Source organism: Arabidopsis lyrata, assembly GCF_000004255.2.
Source record: "Arabidopsis lyrata subsp. lyrata unplaced genomic scaffold ARALYscaffold_3, whole genome shotgun sequence".
Taxonomy (NCBI): Eukaryota; Viridiplantae; Streptophyta; class Magnoliopsida; order Brassicales; family Brassicaceae; genus Arabidopsis; species Arabidopsis lyrata.
Window position 1 is genome coordinate 21,089,038 of NW_003302553.1, and position 12,768 is coordinate 21,101,805.

Below are 12,768 nucleotides of genomic sequence, written 5' to 3' on the forward strand. Positions count from 1 at the left end.
CACAGACATAAAAATCTCTACCTAAACCCTACAAATATCATATAGATAGAAGACTTCGGATAATAAAGCTGCACACTAATAATAATTAACTAATTGGCCGTCCAAAAATTTTCGAATTTGAAAAGTATTAAATTGAATATTTAAACCTTTGAAGGCCATTTCCATCCCATCGATTAACTCATGATGTTTGCCAAAATATTTCACTATAAATTAATTATTTATTCAGGACTGCAAGATCCGTATCGGTGATTACCAACAAAATTCAAAATAGATCAACTTATATCTTTTGTTTGTTCCTAAAGTCAATAGACAGATTATATATAATCCAGCCCTATTAGTCTACTTCGTATTTTCTTATATTTTTCAAAATTGTATGCATAAATTAATTCTAGAACGGACTATCGTAATATTTTTTTTTGGTAAAATGTTAAGTATTTATACTATTTTTACAAATTTTGACAGAAATTACAAAGAATACAGGAAAGATCGAAAGGTATAGAAACCACCAAAAAGTACAACACAACACAAGTAGAAAAGGGGAAGAAAACACAAACGAAAACCCCACAAATAGAGACTTGAAAAGAAACACCGATTCCGAACCACAAAGATCGGAAATTTGCGTGATTTCCTCAGCTCAAAAGAGCTCGAAAAACTTTCGTAATATACCCCTAGACTACAATCACTTAGTTTTTGATGTTGTTAATTTGTTTATACTTTACTTTAGGGTGTTTAAAGAAGCTATAAGTGCGTCCATCCAAAACTCAGAGCCCGTATATAGTCATATTTTTTGGTTGTTCAAGTTTAGTTTAAAACATATATTAGGACTTTAATTATTGATTAAAACAAACCAGAGCAAAAGATAGACCCAAAGACTAATCATTGTCCGGCTACTAATCAAATATATTTTTTACATTTTCTTAACACTTGATCCTAAACGACTCATATATAAAGAGATCAAAACAATATAGTCGTGGTCAGAGAGATAAGCATCTCTGCGATTACATTTGCCCACCGAATTTCAGAAACAAAATTCTATCAGTATTTTTTCTTTTTTTGTTACTTGTGGTATACGTAAGTAAAATTGATTAGATGGTGGTGATGTTGACGCAAGAAATGAGTGGTGGTGGTGGTCCAAAGGCAGAAGACGGCCAGTTGTTTGTGGCGGTGGCCGTGAAGGGTTTGATCGGAGACAAATTAGGCGGCGCAGGAAGCCGCCGTGCCGTACGGTGGGCCGTCGATAATCTTTTACCTAAGGCTGATAGGTTTGTGATGATCCACGTCATCCCCACCATTACTTCTATTCCTACCCCCAGTAAGTCTCTCTCAATCTTTTTTCTTTCTTTTATCCTCCGAAATTACTTAGAGTTCAAAAGAGTCATTTCTAAAGAATGTTGTTTACATATGTGATATGAAGCGGTTCGGTACAAATATTTCGTGCCAAATTATCTAATCCAAAACATAATTTTACATTTTTCTTGTTTTTGTTTTGTTCAAACTAATGAAAATCAAACATAACCATGAGTAGACACAAGAAATGGATAAAATAAGGAAAAAAACGTTACTTAAACAGATTTACAAACGTGAAATAATAAGAATTATATTTTATTAGAATTAATTAGTTATTAACTTTTTCCGTAATCTCTTTGATAAAAAATTCTAGATAATCTTGGCAATGAATCGACAACAAATTTAATGTAGGCAAAAGACAGAAGGAGATAGGCAGAACTTTTTTTTGTTTCCTTCACACCAAATAAAACAGGTAGGGAAAATCAAAAATAAATTCGTATTATAGTTAGATGATTAATTATTTATTTTTTCCTAGTTTGTTTTTGAGGTCAAAAAGATCATTAATTTCAAATATTAATAAGTAAAATTTAGGTATCAAATATATGAATGTAGTTTGGTCGCGAATGGACTAGTTAACGATAGTTTTTGAGATAAATGTTTACGAGAATGTCCGTTGTTGTAGACGGAGAGAGATTGCCGGTGGAAGAAGTGGAGGAGAGTGTGGTGGAAATGTATGTAAGAGACGTGAAAAAAGAATTTGAAACAGTCTTCGTTCCCTTCTTGAAAATATGCAAGAGTAGTAGTAGTACCAAGGTTGGTTTAGTTTTGTCTTCTGTTTATAAATATAAATCTAGAGAAGTTTTAGGGTCAAACTGTAATTTCCTTCAATTATTGTATCCTTCAGTGTCAGGTAGAGACTCTGTTGCTAGAGTACGACGATCCTGCTAAAGCACTTCTCAGATTCATATCTAAATCAGGAGTTAACAGTTTGGTTATGGGATCATTTTCATCAAATATATTCACACGGTAAATTTACATAACCGGTTTGGTTTACGTTTTTCTTAATCAACTCGGTTATATACACTAACAGGCCATTTATTTTTTGGTTTAGGAGAGCAAGAGGTCCAGGAGTACCATTGACTGTCTTAAAATACGCACCAGAAACATGTGAAGTATACATTGTGTGTAAAGACAGAATCACTACAAAATCTATGGATCCATTAATCAACAGAGGTAAAAATTAGGATTTTCTTTTTTTGTAATACTAAATGTATATTTGATGTAATTTCTTAATCTTCATAATTTTAGACGGACTATACAGTTTTATTCAAAACACAATTACTTTTCATTTCTTCATTAAACTTTTCTTTAATCGTGTTAACCATCTAATAATCAGAGCCGTGCACAAGTCCATACGCAGCCGCGACTACCCATGACTTCTTGAGAGACTGGGCGGCTAGTTTCCAGACTCTACGGTCTCCATCATTATCCGAGCCTCGACAGTCCACTGGTAAATTTTACATAATCCTACGAAATTGCGGTTTTAGGTTGTTTTAATATATAGTAAATTTTCAATTGTGTACATTCTTGAAACGAACAAAAGTTAATAATTTTGAAGGTTAAATTTTTGACTTAAACCTAAGTTTTGAGAAAATTTATGTTAACATATTGAATTAAACTGAAATTCTCATTAAAACCAAATGTATGTACAATTAGTCTATATATAGACTTTTGAGATTAATACATAAGATAAGCAAAAGGAAACTTATGCTATATACTATATCTCATATGTTAATAGCCCCCCTCAAGTCTCTAAAACAGAATCCTCTTGTGAAGTGAAGAGACTTGAAACTGACATACGGCCAAGTACAGAATGAAAAGGCCCTGGATGAAGAGGCTTTGTCAAGATATCTGCCAACTGATTATTGGTTGTAACATGAAAAACTTTTAGTAAACCCTCTTTGATCCGATCTCTGGTTCTATGGCAATCTATCTCCATATGTTTTATTCTCTCGTGAAATACCGGATTATTAGCAATGTGCATTGCTGACTTGTTATCAGTGAAGAGCTTAGCCTGAGAAGTCACAGAGATATGGAGACTCTTTAACAATTGATTAAGCCATACCATTTCATCAAAAGCCATGGCCATGGCTCTGTATTCAGCTTCAGTGCTACTACTGCTTGCAACCTGTTGTTTCTTTGATTTCCAAGAGATCAAAGAAGTTCCTAAGAACACACATATACCGGTAACAGATCTTCTTGTGTCTAAGCACGTACCCCAATCAGCATCTGAAAATCCATTGAGACAAAGTTCTGTATTAACAGAGTAGAACAAACCTTGGCCCGGATTTGCTTTAAGATACTTGAGCACATTGTACACTGCTTGGAGATGTGCATCTGTAGGACAAGAGAGAAACTGACTCAACCGGTTGACAGCAAATGTGATATCTGGTCTGGTTAGAGTAAGATAAAGCAGTCTCCCCACTAGTTCTCTGTAAGGTCTTCCATCTTGTAAGAGAACACCCGTCTCCTTAGTAAGATTGACTTTAGGATCCATAGGAACAGACCTTGGTTTGCACTCAACATAACCTGCATCTTTTAGCAGATCCAAGCAATACTTTCTCTGGGAAACTGAAATACCATCTGAGTTTCTAGCAACTTCAAGACCTAAGAAAAACTTGACTGGTCCAAGATCCTTAGTCTTAAACTGCTGAGCTAATACTCTTTTCAAATCACTTACTGCAGCTTCATTATTGCTAGCAATAAGAATATCGTCTACATACACCAGTAGAGCAATGAAAGTCATACCTTTGACTTTAACAAACATCGTGTTATCCACAGGAGACTGGATGAAACCATCAGATAAAAGAACTGTCGAGAAGCATTTATACCATTGCCGACTTGCTTGTTTTAATCCATAAATGGACTTATGTAGTTTGCACACTGCATTAAGTGGCAAAGTTCCTGAGCTTGGAGTATATCCCTGTGGTAAGCTCATATATATCTCCTCTTCCAATTCACTATGCAAAAAAGCATTGGTAACATCCATTTGGGTTAAGCTCCAACCCTTGTTAGCTGCAAGACCCAGAATTAGCTTTATACTTGCAAGTTTAGCCACAGGAGAAAAAGTTTCAAAATAATCTATTCCTTCCTGTTGAGTAAACCCTTTAGCAACCAATCTGGCCTTATATCTTTCTATAGTACCATCAGCCTTATACTTTATAGTATAGACCCATTTGCAACCAACAACATTTTTCCCTTGTGGTAGTTCTACAACACTCCATGTTTTATTCAATTCCATAGCCTCAAGTTCCACATCCATAGCTTTAGTCCATTGCAGTGATGATATAGCTTGTTTAAAAGTGGTAGGTTCTGTTTCAAGAGAATATGAAAGTACTATAGACTGATATGGTTCATTGAAAAGGGAGTAAGAGAGATATTTTGATAAAGGGTAAGGAGTGGTACAGACTTTTGAAGAAGTGATGGAAGTGGCTGGTGGAGAAATTTGTGTAGATGGTTCAGAAATTTTGGTGAAAGAACAGTGGTAATCAGATAGATAAGTGGGTACCTTTGCAGATCGTTTTGGCCTAGCATTGGGCAATGAAACAGTAGCACTTTCTGTTGTAACAATCTCTTGTGATGTAGATGGGACACTAGGTGTAGAATGTGATGAAGATGATGCATGAGATGGTATAGTATGAAGTGGAGTAGAAATGTTATGTGATGAATCAATAAAAGAATCAAGAATAACAGGAACTGGTAAAGGTAAAATGTTTTTATTGAAAATATCTGGTGGATTTGAAACTGTGATGTCATGGAATGGAAATATATTTTCATGGAAAATCACATTTCTCGATACAGAGATGATGTTATTTTCTAAATGCAACACTTTATAGCCGTTGTAACCAGAAGCAAAGCCTAAAAACACACATTTATCAGCTCTAGCACTAAACTTATGTCTATCCTTTTGAAGAGTAGAAACATAACACAGACATCCAAAAGTGCGAATAAAAGAGTAATCAGGTTGCTTCTTTGTTAACATTTCATATGGTGATTTATTTTCTAATAACAGAGATGGTGTCCTATTGATCAGAAAAACAGAAGTCAAGATGCAGTCACTCCAATAAGCTAAAGGAACATTAGACTGAAACAGTAAAGCCCTTGCAACATTCAATAAGTGTTGATGCTTTCTTTCAACAACAGAATTTTGTTGTGGTGTATATGCACAAGAGAATTGATGAAGCATACCATGATTTTTAACAATCTCAGTAAATGCAAGTTCAGGAGCATTATCAGTTCTAATAGCTTTTATGATATTGTTGTATTGAGTAGAAACATGCTGAATAAAAGCTTTAAAATGACCAGTAACTTCAGTTTTATTTCTCATAAGATATATCCATGTAACACGAGTACAATCATCTACTAAAGTGAAAAAGTACTTATATCCTTTAACAGACTCGATTGAAAACGGACCCCAGACATCCATATGAACTAAATCAAATGGTAAAGCTGACAATCTATTATTAGACTCAAATGACAAACGTTTTTGTTTAGCTAAAGGACAGACACTACAAGGAGAATTTAAAAAACTAGTTTTAGACAATATACCCGGAATATGCTTTAACTTGTCAGATGATGGATGTCCAAGGCGCCTGTGCCAAAGATCACCATCAACCATCAAGGATCCAGAGAAGTATGATGTAGATGATGGATGTTCAAGTTGTGAAATGTAGAGATTGTGTACAATACTAATCATGCCGGATTGGTGTTAGGCTCTGATACCATGTTAACATATTGAATTAAACTGAAATTCTCATTAAAACCAAATGTATGTACAATTAGTCTATATATAGACTTTGAGATTAATACATAAGATAAGCAAAAGGAAACTTATGCTATATACTATATCTCATATGTTAATAATTTATCAACAACTAGTTGCATAATCTTGGTTAACACAATAAGCAGTTGCATAATCTTATAACTCTTATAACCATAAATTTATTTTATGAAGAAATTTGCAACAAACATGCATCTATCGATAAGAGATTCATATTATAAACGAAGATGTCTATGAAAGCCGTGATTAACCATTATAACAAAAAAAAAATGATCTCCATGAAGGCCTGAGGGTTTTTTTCTTTCTTTCTTTCTTTTGGGTGTTGAAGAGGCAGGCACGAGGAGGTCAGCATCGGCAAGAGAGCTGAGATTTGAGGCATTAAGCCTCACTTGTAATAAACCCAAAACGCCTCAAAGTAGTAAGGCTTCTAGTGCAACAATTCCAGAGATTGTTAGGCGGCATGGCGGATCCGATATTCCGCAGCTAAATTACTCAGATTTTGTTCAAACATACACCGAACCCCCATCGAATCTTGAGATCATCGTTAGCGAGCAGATAGACTCTGATCGTTCACCCCCGGGAACATCAAGCAAATCCAAGAAGGTTACTTTACTATCATCTTTTGGTGCAATGATGAGACTAGCTAGTTAGACGTAACCGAGGTTTTTGAAAGTTTTGGTGTACTTTGACAGGTTGAGATTATAGCAGAGGTGGAACGTTTGAAGAAGGAGCTACAAAGTACAGTCACTAAGTATAAACAAGCTTGTGAAGAGCTTTTCTCCACACAAAACAAGGTACATATTTCTGATCTTTTGAACCCTAAATAGTTTCCGCAAGAAAATGATTAGAGATAATTGGGAAAAAAATGTGTATTTTTGTGATGGCCATCAAAACCTAAGTGTGAAAGAAGTGTTTATTTTATATATGATTTTCTTGCTTTTGTATAAATAGTTTTCCAAACTCAATGGTGAATCATTTTGCTTGCTTTTTCTCTAAGTAAAGTATTTATTTTGCGGTTTCTACTAGGTTCAAATGCTTTCGACTGAATGTTCGAACGAAGCTAAAAGAGTGAACAATGCCGTGGAGAAAGAAGAGTTGGAGAGGAAAACCGCGGCGCTGGAGAAAGAGCGGTACATGAAGGCGGTGAAAGAGGTAGAAACCGCAAAAGCATTGCTCGCAAGAGAGTTTTGTCAGCGACAAATAGCGGAAGTGAATGCTTTAAGGACTTACTTGGAGAAGAAGAAAGTGATCGATCAGCTTTTAGGAACTGATCACCGGTATAGAAAATACACAATCGAGGATATTGTAACAGCCACAGAAGGATTCTCGCCAGAGAAAGTGATTGGAGAAGGAGGATACGGAAAAGTTTACCAATGTAGCCTTGATAGTACTCCGGCGGCTGTTAAGGTCGTCCGGCTAGATACGCCGGAGAAAAAACAAGAGTTCTTGCAAGAGGTATCGGTTAAATTATATCTGGTTTCGGTTAACTCTTTTGATTTGATCCGGTTGATTTATTTCCGGTTTGTTATTATTACTCTATAGGTGGAGGTTCTAAGCCAACTCCGACACCCACACGTGGTTCTTCTCCTCGGAGCTTGTCCGGAGAATGGTTGTTTGGTTTACGAGTACTTGGAAAATGGAAGCCTCGAGGAATATATATTTCACCGGAAAAATAAACCGCCTTTGCCTTGGTTTATCCGGTTTAGGGTAATTTTCGAGGTGGCTTGCGGTTTAGCCTTCTTACACAGCTCTAAACCGGAACCAATTGTTCACCGTGATCTCAAACCGGGAAACATCTTGTTAAACCGGAACTACGTGAGCAAAATTGCTGACGTTGGATTAGCCAAGCTGGTTACGGATGTTGCACCGGATAATGTCACAATGTACAAAAACTCGGTTCTTGCCGGTACATTGCATTATATTGATCCGGAATACCATCGAACCGGAACAATTAGACCAAAATCGGATCTTTACGCGTTCGGCATAATTATTCTTCAGCTGGTGACGGCTCGTCAACCGAGCGGACTTGTACCAGCGGTCGAAAATGCGGTAAAGAAAGGGACGTTAACCGAAATGCTAGATAAATCGGTTACCGATTGGCCTTTGGCAGAAACCGAAGAATTGGCTCGGATCGGTTTAAAATGTGCAGAATTTCGATGCCGGGATAGACCGGATCTTAAATCAGAGGTTATACCGGTTTTGAAACGGCTTGTGGAGACGGCAAATTCGAAAATAAAGAAAGAAGGAAGCAATTTACGTGCACCAAGTCATTACTTCTGTCCAATATTACGGGTGAGTAAAAAAGGTCAACTGGTTCGGTACACAATTTTAATAACCGTTTTTTGATTTGTGAAATATATTATTGATATAGGAGATAATGGAGGAGCCAGAGATTGCTGCTGATGGATTCACGTACGAGAGGAAAGCGATCTTAGCGTGGCTTGAGAAACACAACATTTCACCAGTGACTCGACAAAAGCTCGACCATTTCAAGCTCACACCGAACCATACACTCCGGTCTGCGATTCGCGATTGGAAATCAAGAGTCCGGTTTTCTAATGATATAGTTAATATAACTGGCTAATATTTCTCACTAGAGATTTTTTGTAAATTTTTTTATTTGAAGTTGCATTATATTTAGTTATATATGCATGTTAATTTATGGTTTGTAAATTGTGATAGACCAAAAAAAGAGTTTTGTGGGTTGGATTATGTTTGTAAACCCATAAAAATGAAAATTTTAGTTTGCTGAATATTTTTTTTGGTAATCTTTAGTTTGCTGAATATTATATTTGGTTTCTGTAAGATGTTTTACAAATTTTAAAGTTATTTTATATTAAATATAGCTGATTGTATTATTTATAAAATGTAAATACAATTTATAATAGATCTGCAAATTTAAGTTTTTTTTAAGTTAAATTTCATTCAATCTACTATACGTGTCGGGTTTAGATTTGTAGATTTGTTTAATCTTTCTTTTTTTTCCTGAATATAGCAAAAATAGTAAAACCAAAAATTTCCAGGTAATAATTCCTGATTCTTTTTTTCTTTTCTGAATTACAAAATCCAAACTTGTAAATTGCCATTGATAGATGGAGAAGAAGAGACTTGTTTTCGTTCTCGCAATCATATTATTCTCACAATTGACCGAGGGAAGAGAAGTGCGAGAGATTCTCTGAGTTTAAAGAAAAGCAAAGGAATTGTTTTTTTTTTTCTTGGGAGAGAACAAAAAAATGGAGAATCAAGAGGACGAGGAGGTGGTGGTGGCGAAGGTGACGTCGGAGGCTGAGGATAGTTTTGAGGATGAAGGGTTGGTTTCAAATTCGACATTGGAGAAAGTTGCTGCAGCGAAGAAGTATATTGAAAACCATTACAATAGACGCATGAGACATATTCAACAACGTAAAGAAAGGTACCATTTTTGTGGAATTTGTTTGCACATCATCTGTTTGTTTATATTCCTAAAAGAAGAATCAAATGTGTTGTTATCTGAATGGTGTTGTTATTAGGGAGCTGTAATGTTTTTTTGTTAAACAATGAGAGGTCTTTGATCCAAAGATGTTTTCTCCAGAGTATTAATGGAAATTGGGTTCTTTTGATTTGCAGGCGTTTGGTGCTAGAGCAAAAGATTGCATCTTTAGATGTATCAGAAAAAGAACAACTCGAGTTGCTGGAGGATTTGCAGAGGAAAGAGACAGAGTATACTAGATTAATGAGGAACAGGCTTTGCGTTGATGATTTTGATCTTCTGAGTATTATCGGTAGAGGGGCTTTTGGTGAGGTTAGTCTTTTTGGGTATTACCAATTATGAACATTTGCTGTTATTAGAACGCGAACAAGGAACGCCACTTCAACTATTTGTAAATATGGTATCTTTCTTAGGTAAGACTCTGCCGTGAGAAAAAGACTGGCAACATTTATGCCATGAAGAAGCTAAAGAAGTCTGAAATGCTTAGTAGGGGGCAAGTGAGTCTTACAATTATTTCATTTTTGTTATATTTATGCATAAAATTTCGGGATTTAAGTCTAGGATACCCTTTTGGTTGATCGTTCTTAATAGGTTGAACATGTGAGAGCTGAGAGGAACTTGCTAGCAGAAGTTGCTAGTGACTGTATTGTGAAGCTTTATTATTCGTTCCAAGATCCAGAATATTTGTACCTTATCATGGAGTATCTGTCTGGTGGTGATGTGATGACTTTGCTTATGAGGGAAGAGACTTTGACTGAAACGGTGGCTCGGTTTTACATTGCCCAAAGTGTTTTGGCTATTGAGTCGATACATGAGCATAATTATGTTCACAGGTTTTACTACTTGTTTGTCACATCATGTCGAATGGAGAATTAAATTTTATATATATTTGAGGTAGATCTTTTGCAGGGATATTAAACCAGACAATCTTCTGTTGGACAAGAATGGTCATATGAAGCTGTCGGATTTTGGTCTTTGTAAGCCTCTCGATTGTAGAAATATTTCGGCTATGAACGTAAATGAACCTTTGAATGATGAGAATATAAATGAATCAATCGATGGTGATGAGAACTGCTCGATAGGACGTCGTGGAAGGCGTTGGAAGAGCCCATTGGAACAGCTGCAGCATTGGCAGATAAACCGAAGAAAACTGGTATAGTACAAAACTCTGTTTTAAACTTTTTTTTTATGATATCACTCTTTTATTCATATCTCAATTGGGGTATGCTTAAAACATGCTCCTTTGGGTTTATGTCTAAATCCTTTGGCTTTTGTGTGCTCTTGTTTTGAAACAGGCATATTCTACGGTAGGTACCCCCGATTATATTGCACCTGAGGTGTTGCTGAAGAAGGGATACGGTGTAGAGTGTGACTGGTGGGTCACCTAAATTATCTTATAGATTATTCTCCATAGAACCCTTCCTTACTATATCAATAGGGTTATTCATGATCAGCTTTTCATCTTTTCTTGCTGCTTATCTACTAGTTGATCAACACATATCTATTTTCTTTCATCGACTCGTATGCATTCATTTGACTGCAGGTGGTCTTTGGGGGCCATTATGTATGAGATGCTTGTCGGTTATCCACCATTTTACTCCGATGACCCCGTAACAACATGTAGAAAGGTCTATTTGTAACTAAATTTACAGTAGTTTCCACTTTGCTCTTATATTATTTTGAATTTCTTGTTGATACTAAAATGAGAGTTTAAGATGGTGGAAGCTTATTATGTTGGCTCTGTTTCTCTTAGGATCTTTCACATCTTCTTTTATATCTCTATCGTAAAATTGACATTTGATGGAATTTAGATTGTGAGCTGGAGAACTCATTTAGTATTCCCCGAGGATGCAAGGTTGACACCTGAGGCAAGAGATCTCATTTGTAGGTTGCTTTGTGATTCTGAGCATAGGCTTGGTTCTCATGGAGCCGGAGCCGAGCAAATCAAAGTATGTAAAATATAATAATAAAGACTGTTCACTCTTCTTTTTGTCTATTATATTCATTTTGACAAAACAAAACACATCTAGGCTCATCCTTGGTTCAAAGATGTGGAATGGGAAAAACTCTATGAGATGGATGCAGCTTTTAAGCCAGTGGTCAATGGAGAACTTGATACCCAGAATTTTATGAAATTCGATGAGGTAAAAGTCCGCCATCTCAAGGATTAAAAAGTTCATATCCTCTTTTTCAGTGGTATCATATTCTGATTCTTTCCTTAGGTGGAGTGTCCAAGACCAGCAAGAACAGGATCTGGACCGTCGTGGAAGGTACCATAATTATCAGGAAAATCTTATAACGTTTCACTTATTCCGAGGGTCTTGCTTTGTACTTATCGATCTACTGGAACTTTGATTTTGCCCGTAGGTGAGCATAACCCCTCAAAATATCAATTTTGTGGGCTATACATACAGAAACTTTGACGCGGTCCGTGGTTCTCGCCATTCTTTAGGTGCAAAAACTGCTTTTTTTTTCATTTCTTTTGCGGATTACGGCATTTAGCCTACTTTTCTCATAGTTTCTTGTAAACATTAATGCAGATATCAAAGGAGGCATTTCGCCACCACGCTCATCAACTGACTCTACCCGAAGTAAGCCTTTGTTATTAGCATTTAAATTTGTCCTCCCGAGTCCTCACCTCGGGTTAAACCATTACCGAAAATATCGGTTTAAAACTTCTGTGCTTTAATGTCATTACAATTCTCAGGTGACTCTGCAATTGATTACACAAAACTCTCAACTGGTGGTGATGGTTCACAACAATAATTATCTTGCTTCAAATACTTGAGACACCAAGATGATTCAATCCAGACATCGGTTTCTTCTACAAAGCAAATCCTCTGTAACTATTTTTGTTGATCCATGAAACTTTTTGTTTCTCAATGTACAGTCATAATTGCAGTTGCAGAGAGAAGAGAATATGTTGAGAAGTCTCTCTGTCTTCTTTTTCAGAAGCTGTGTTTTTTGTTTTGTTTTGTATTTTTTTTGCATCTGCCCAGAATCGGCGTTCATGTATTTTTCTTGAACCGCCTTTTTCCTCGTGGCAGTTTCCAACCGTTTGTTCCCGCCATTGGTTGTTACTCAGTTATTATTAGCAACATCCAAATAAACCTATTTTTTTTTATCTTTGCATTTGATTACTTCTTCTTTTCTGCATTTGTTTATACTTGTT

General features: G+C 36.0%; 3 protein-coding genes across 3 annotated transcripts; all 3 read left to right on the top strand.

Annotated features, from left to right (window-relative positions):
- Window positions 1-1,015: 1,015 nt before the first annotated feature.
- LOC110229714 (U-box domain-containing protein 34-like) lies at window positions 1,016-2,916 on the top strand. The gene is made up of 5 exons (XM_021030440.1): window positions 1,016-1,312; window positions 1,970-2,100; window positions 2,192-2,313; window positions 2,399-2,520; window positions 2,684-2,916. The coding sequence occupies exons 1-5, from the start codon at window positions 1,090-1,092 to the stop codon at window positions 2,842-2,844; spliced, it is 759 nt and encodes a 252-aa protein (XP_020886099.1). The 5' UTR covers window positions 1,016-1,089; the 3' UTR covers window positions 2,845-2,916.
- Window positions 2,917-6,260: 3,344 nt separating this feature from the next.
- On the top strand, window positions 6,261-8,870 carry LOC9320060 (U-box domain-containing protein 34). The gene is made up of 5 exons (XM_021030438.1): window positions 6,261-6,730; window positions 6,820-6,921; window positions 7,154-7,582; window positions 7,670-8,419; window positions 8,499-8,870. Exons 3-5 carry the CDS (start codon window positions 7,160-7,162, stop codon window positions 8,709-8,711), a joined length of 1,386 nt encoding a protein of 461 aa, XP_020886097.1. The 5' UTR covers window positions 6,261-6,730; window positions 6,820-6,921; window positions 7,154-7,159; the 3' UTR covers window positions 8,712-8,870.
- A 305-nt stretch (window positions 8,871-9,175) lies between these two features.
- LOC9320061 (serine/threonine-protein kinase tricorner) lies at window positions 9,176-12,722 on the top strand. The gene is made up of 13 exons (XM_002883948.2): window positions 9,176-9,539; window positions 9,734-9,908; window positions 10,010-10,093; window positions 10,188-10,429; window positions 10,506-10,749; window positions 10,892-10,971; window positions 11,140-11,224; window positions 11,408-11,545; window positions 11,627-11,740; window positions 11,819-11,866; window positions 11,964-12,048; window positions 12,137-12,187; window positions 12,304-12,722. Exons 1-13 carry the CDS (start codon window positions 9,361-9,363, stop codon window positions 12,360-12,362), a joined length of 1,584 nt encoding a protein of 527 aa, XP_002883994.1. The 5' UTR covers window positions 9,176-9,360; the 3' UTR covers window positions 12,363-12,722.
- The last annotated feature ends 46 nt before the right edge of the window (window positions 12,723-12,768 follow it).

Bases quoted from the DNA above. Each gene is read 5' to 3' on its own strand.
- LOC9320060 (XM_021030438.1), top strand. From the start codon at position 7,160: ATGCTTTCGACTGAATGTTCGAACGAAGCTAAAAGAGTGAACAATGCC. The intron at 7,583-7,669 runs GTATCGGTTAAA...ATTACTCTATAG, and splicing joins AACAAGAGTTCTTGCAAGAG to GTGGAGGTTCTAAGCCAACT. The intron at 8,420-8,498 runs GTGAGTAAAAAA...TTATTGATATAG, and splicing joins ACTTCTGTCCAATATTACGG to GAGATAATGGAGGAGCCAGA.
- LOC9320061 (XM_002883948.2), top strand. From the start codon at position 9,361: ATGGAGAATCAAGAGGACGAGGAGGTGGTGGTGGCGAAGGTGACGTCG. The intron at 9,909-10,009 runs GTTAGTCTTTTT...TATCTTTCTTAG, and splicing joins GTAGAGGGGCTTTTGGTGAG to GTAAGACTCTGCCGTGAGAA. The intron at 12,188-12,303 runs GTAAGCCTTTGT...TACAATTCTCAG, and splicing joins ATCAACTGACTCTACCCGAA to GTGACTCTGCAATTGATTAC.
- LOC110229714 (XM_021030440.1), top strand. From the start codon at position 1,090: ATGGTGGTGATGTTGACGCAAGAAATGAGTGGTGGTGGTGGTCCAAAG. The intron at 1,313-1,969 runs GTAAGTCTCTCT...CCGTTGTTGTAG, and splicing joins TACTTCTATTCCTACCCCCA to ACGGAGAGAGATTGCCGGTG. The intron at 2,314-2,398 runs GTAAATTTACAT...TTTTTGGTTTAG, and splicing joins TCATCAAATATATTCACACG to GAGAGCAAGAGGTCCAGGAG.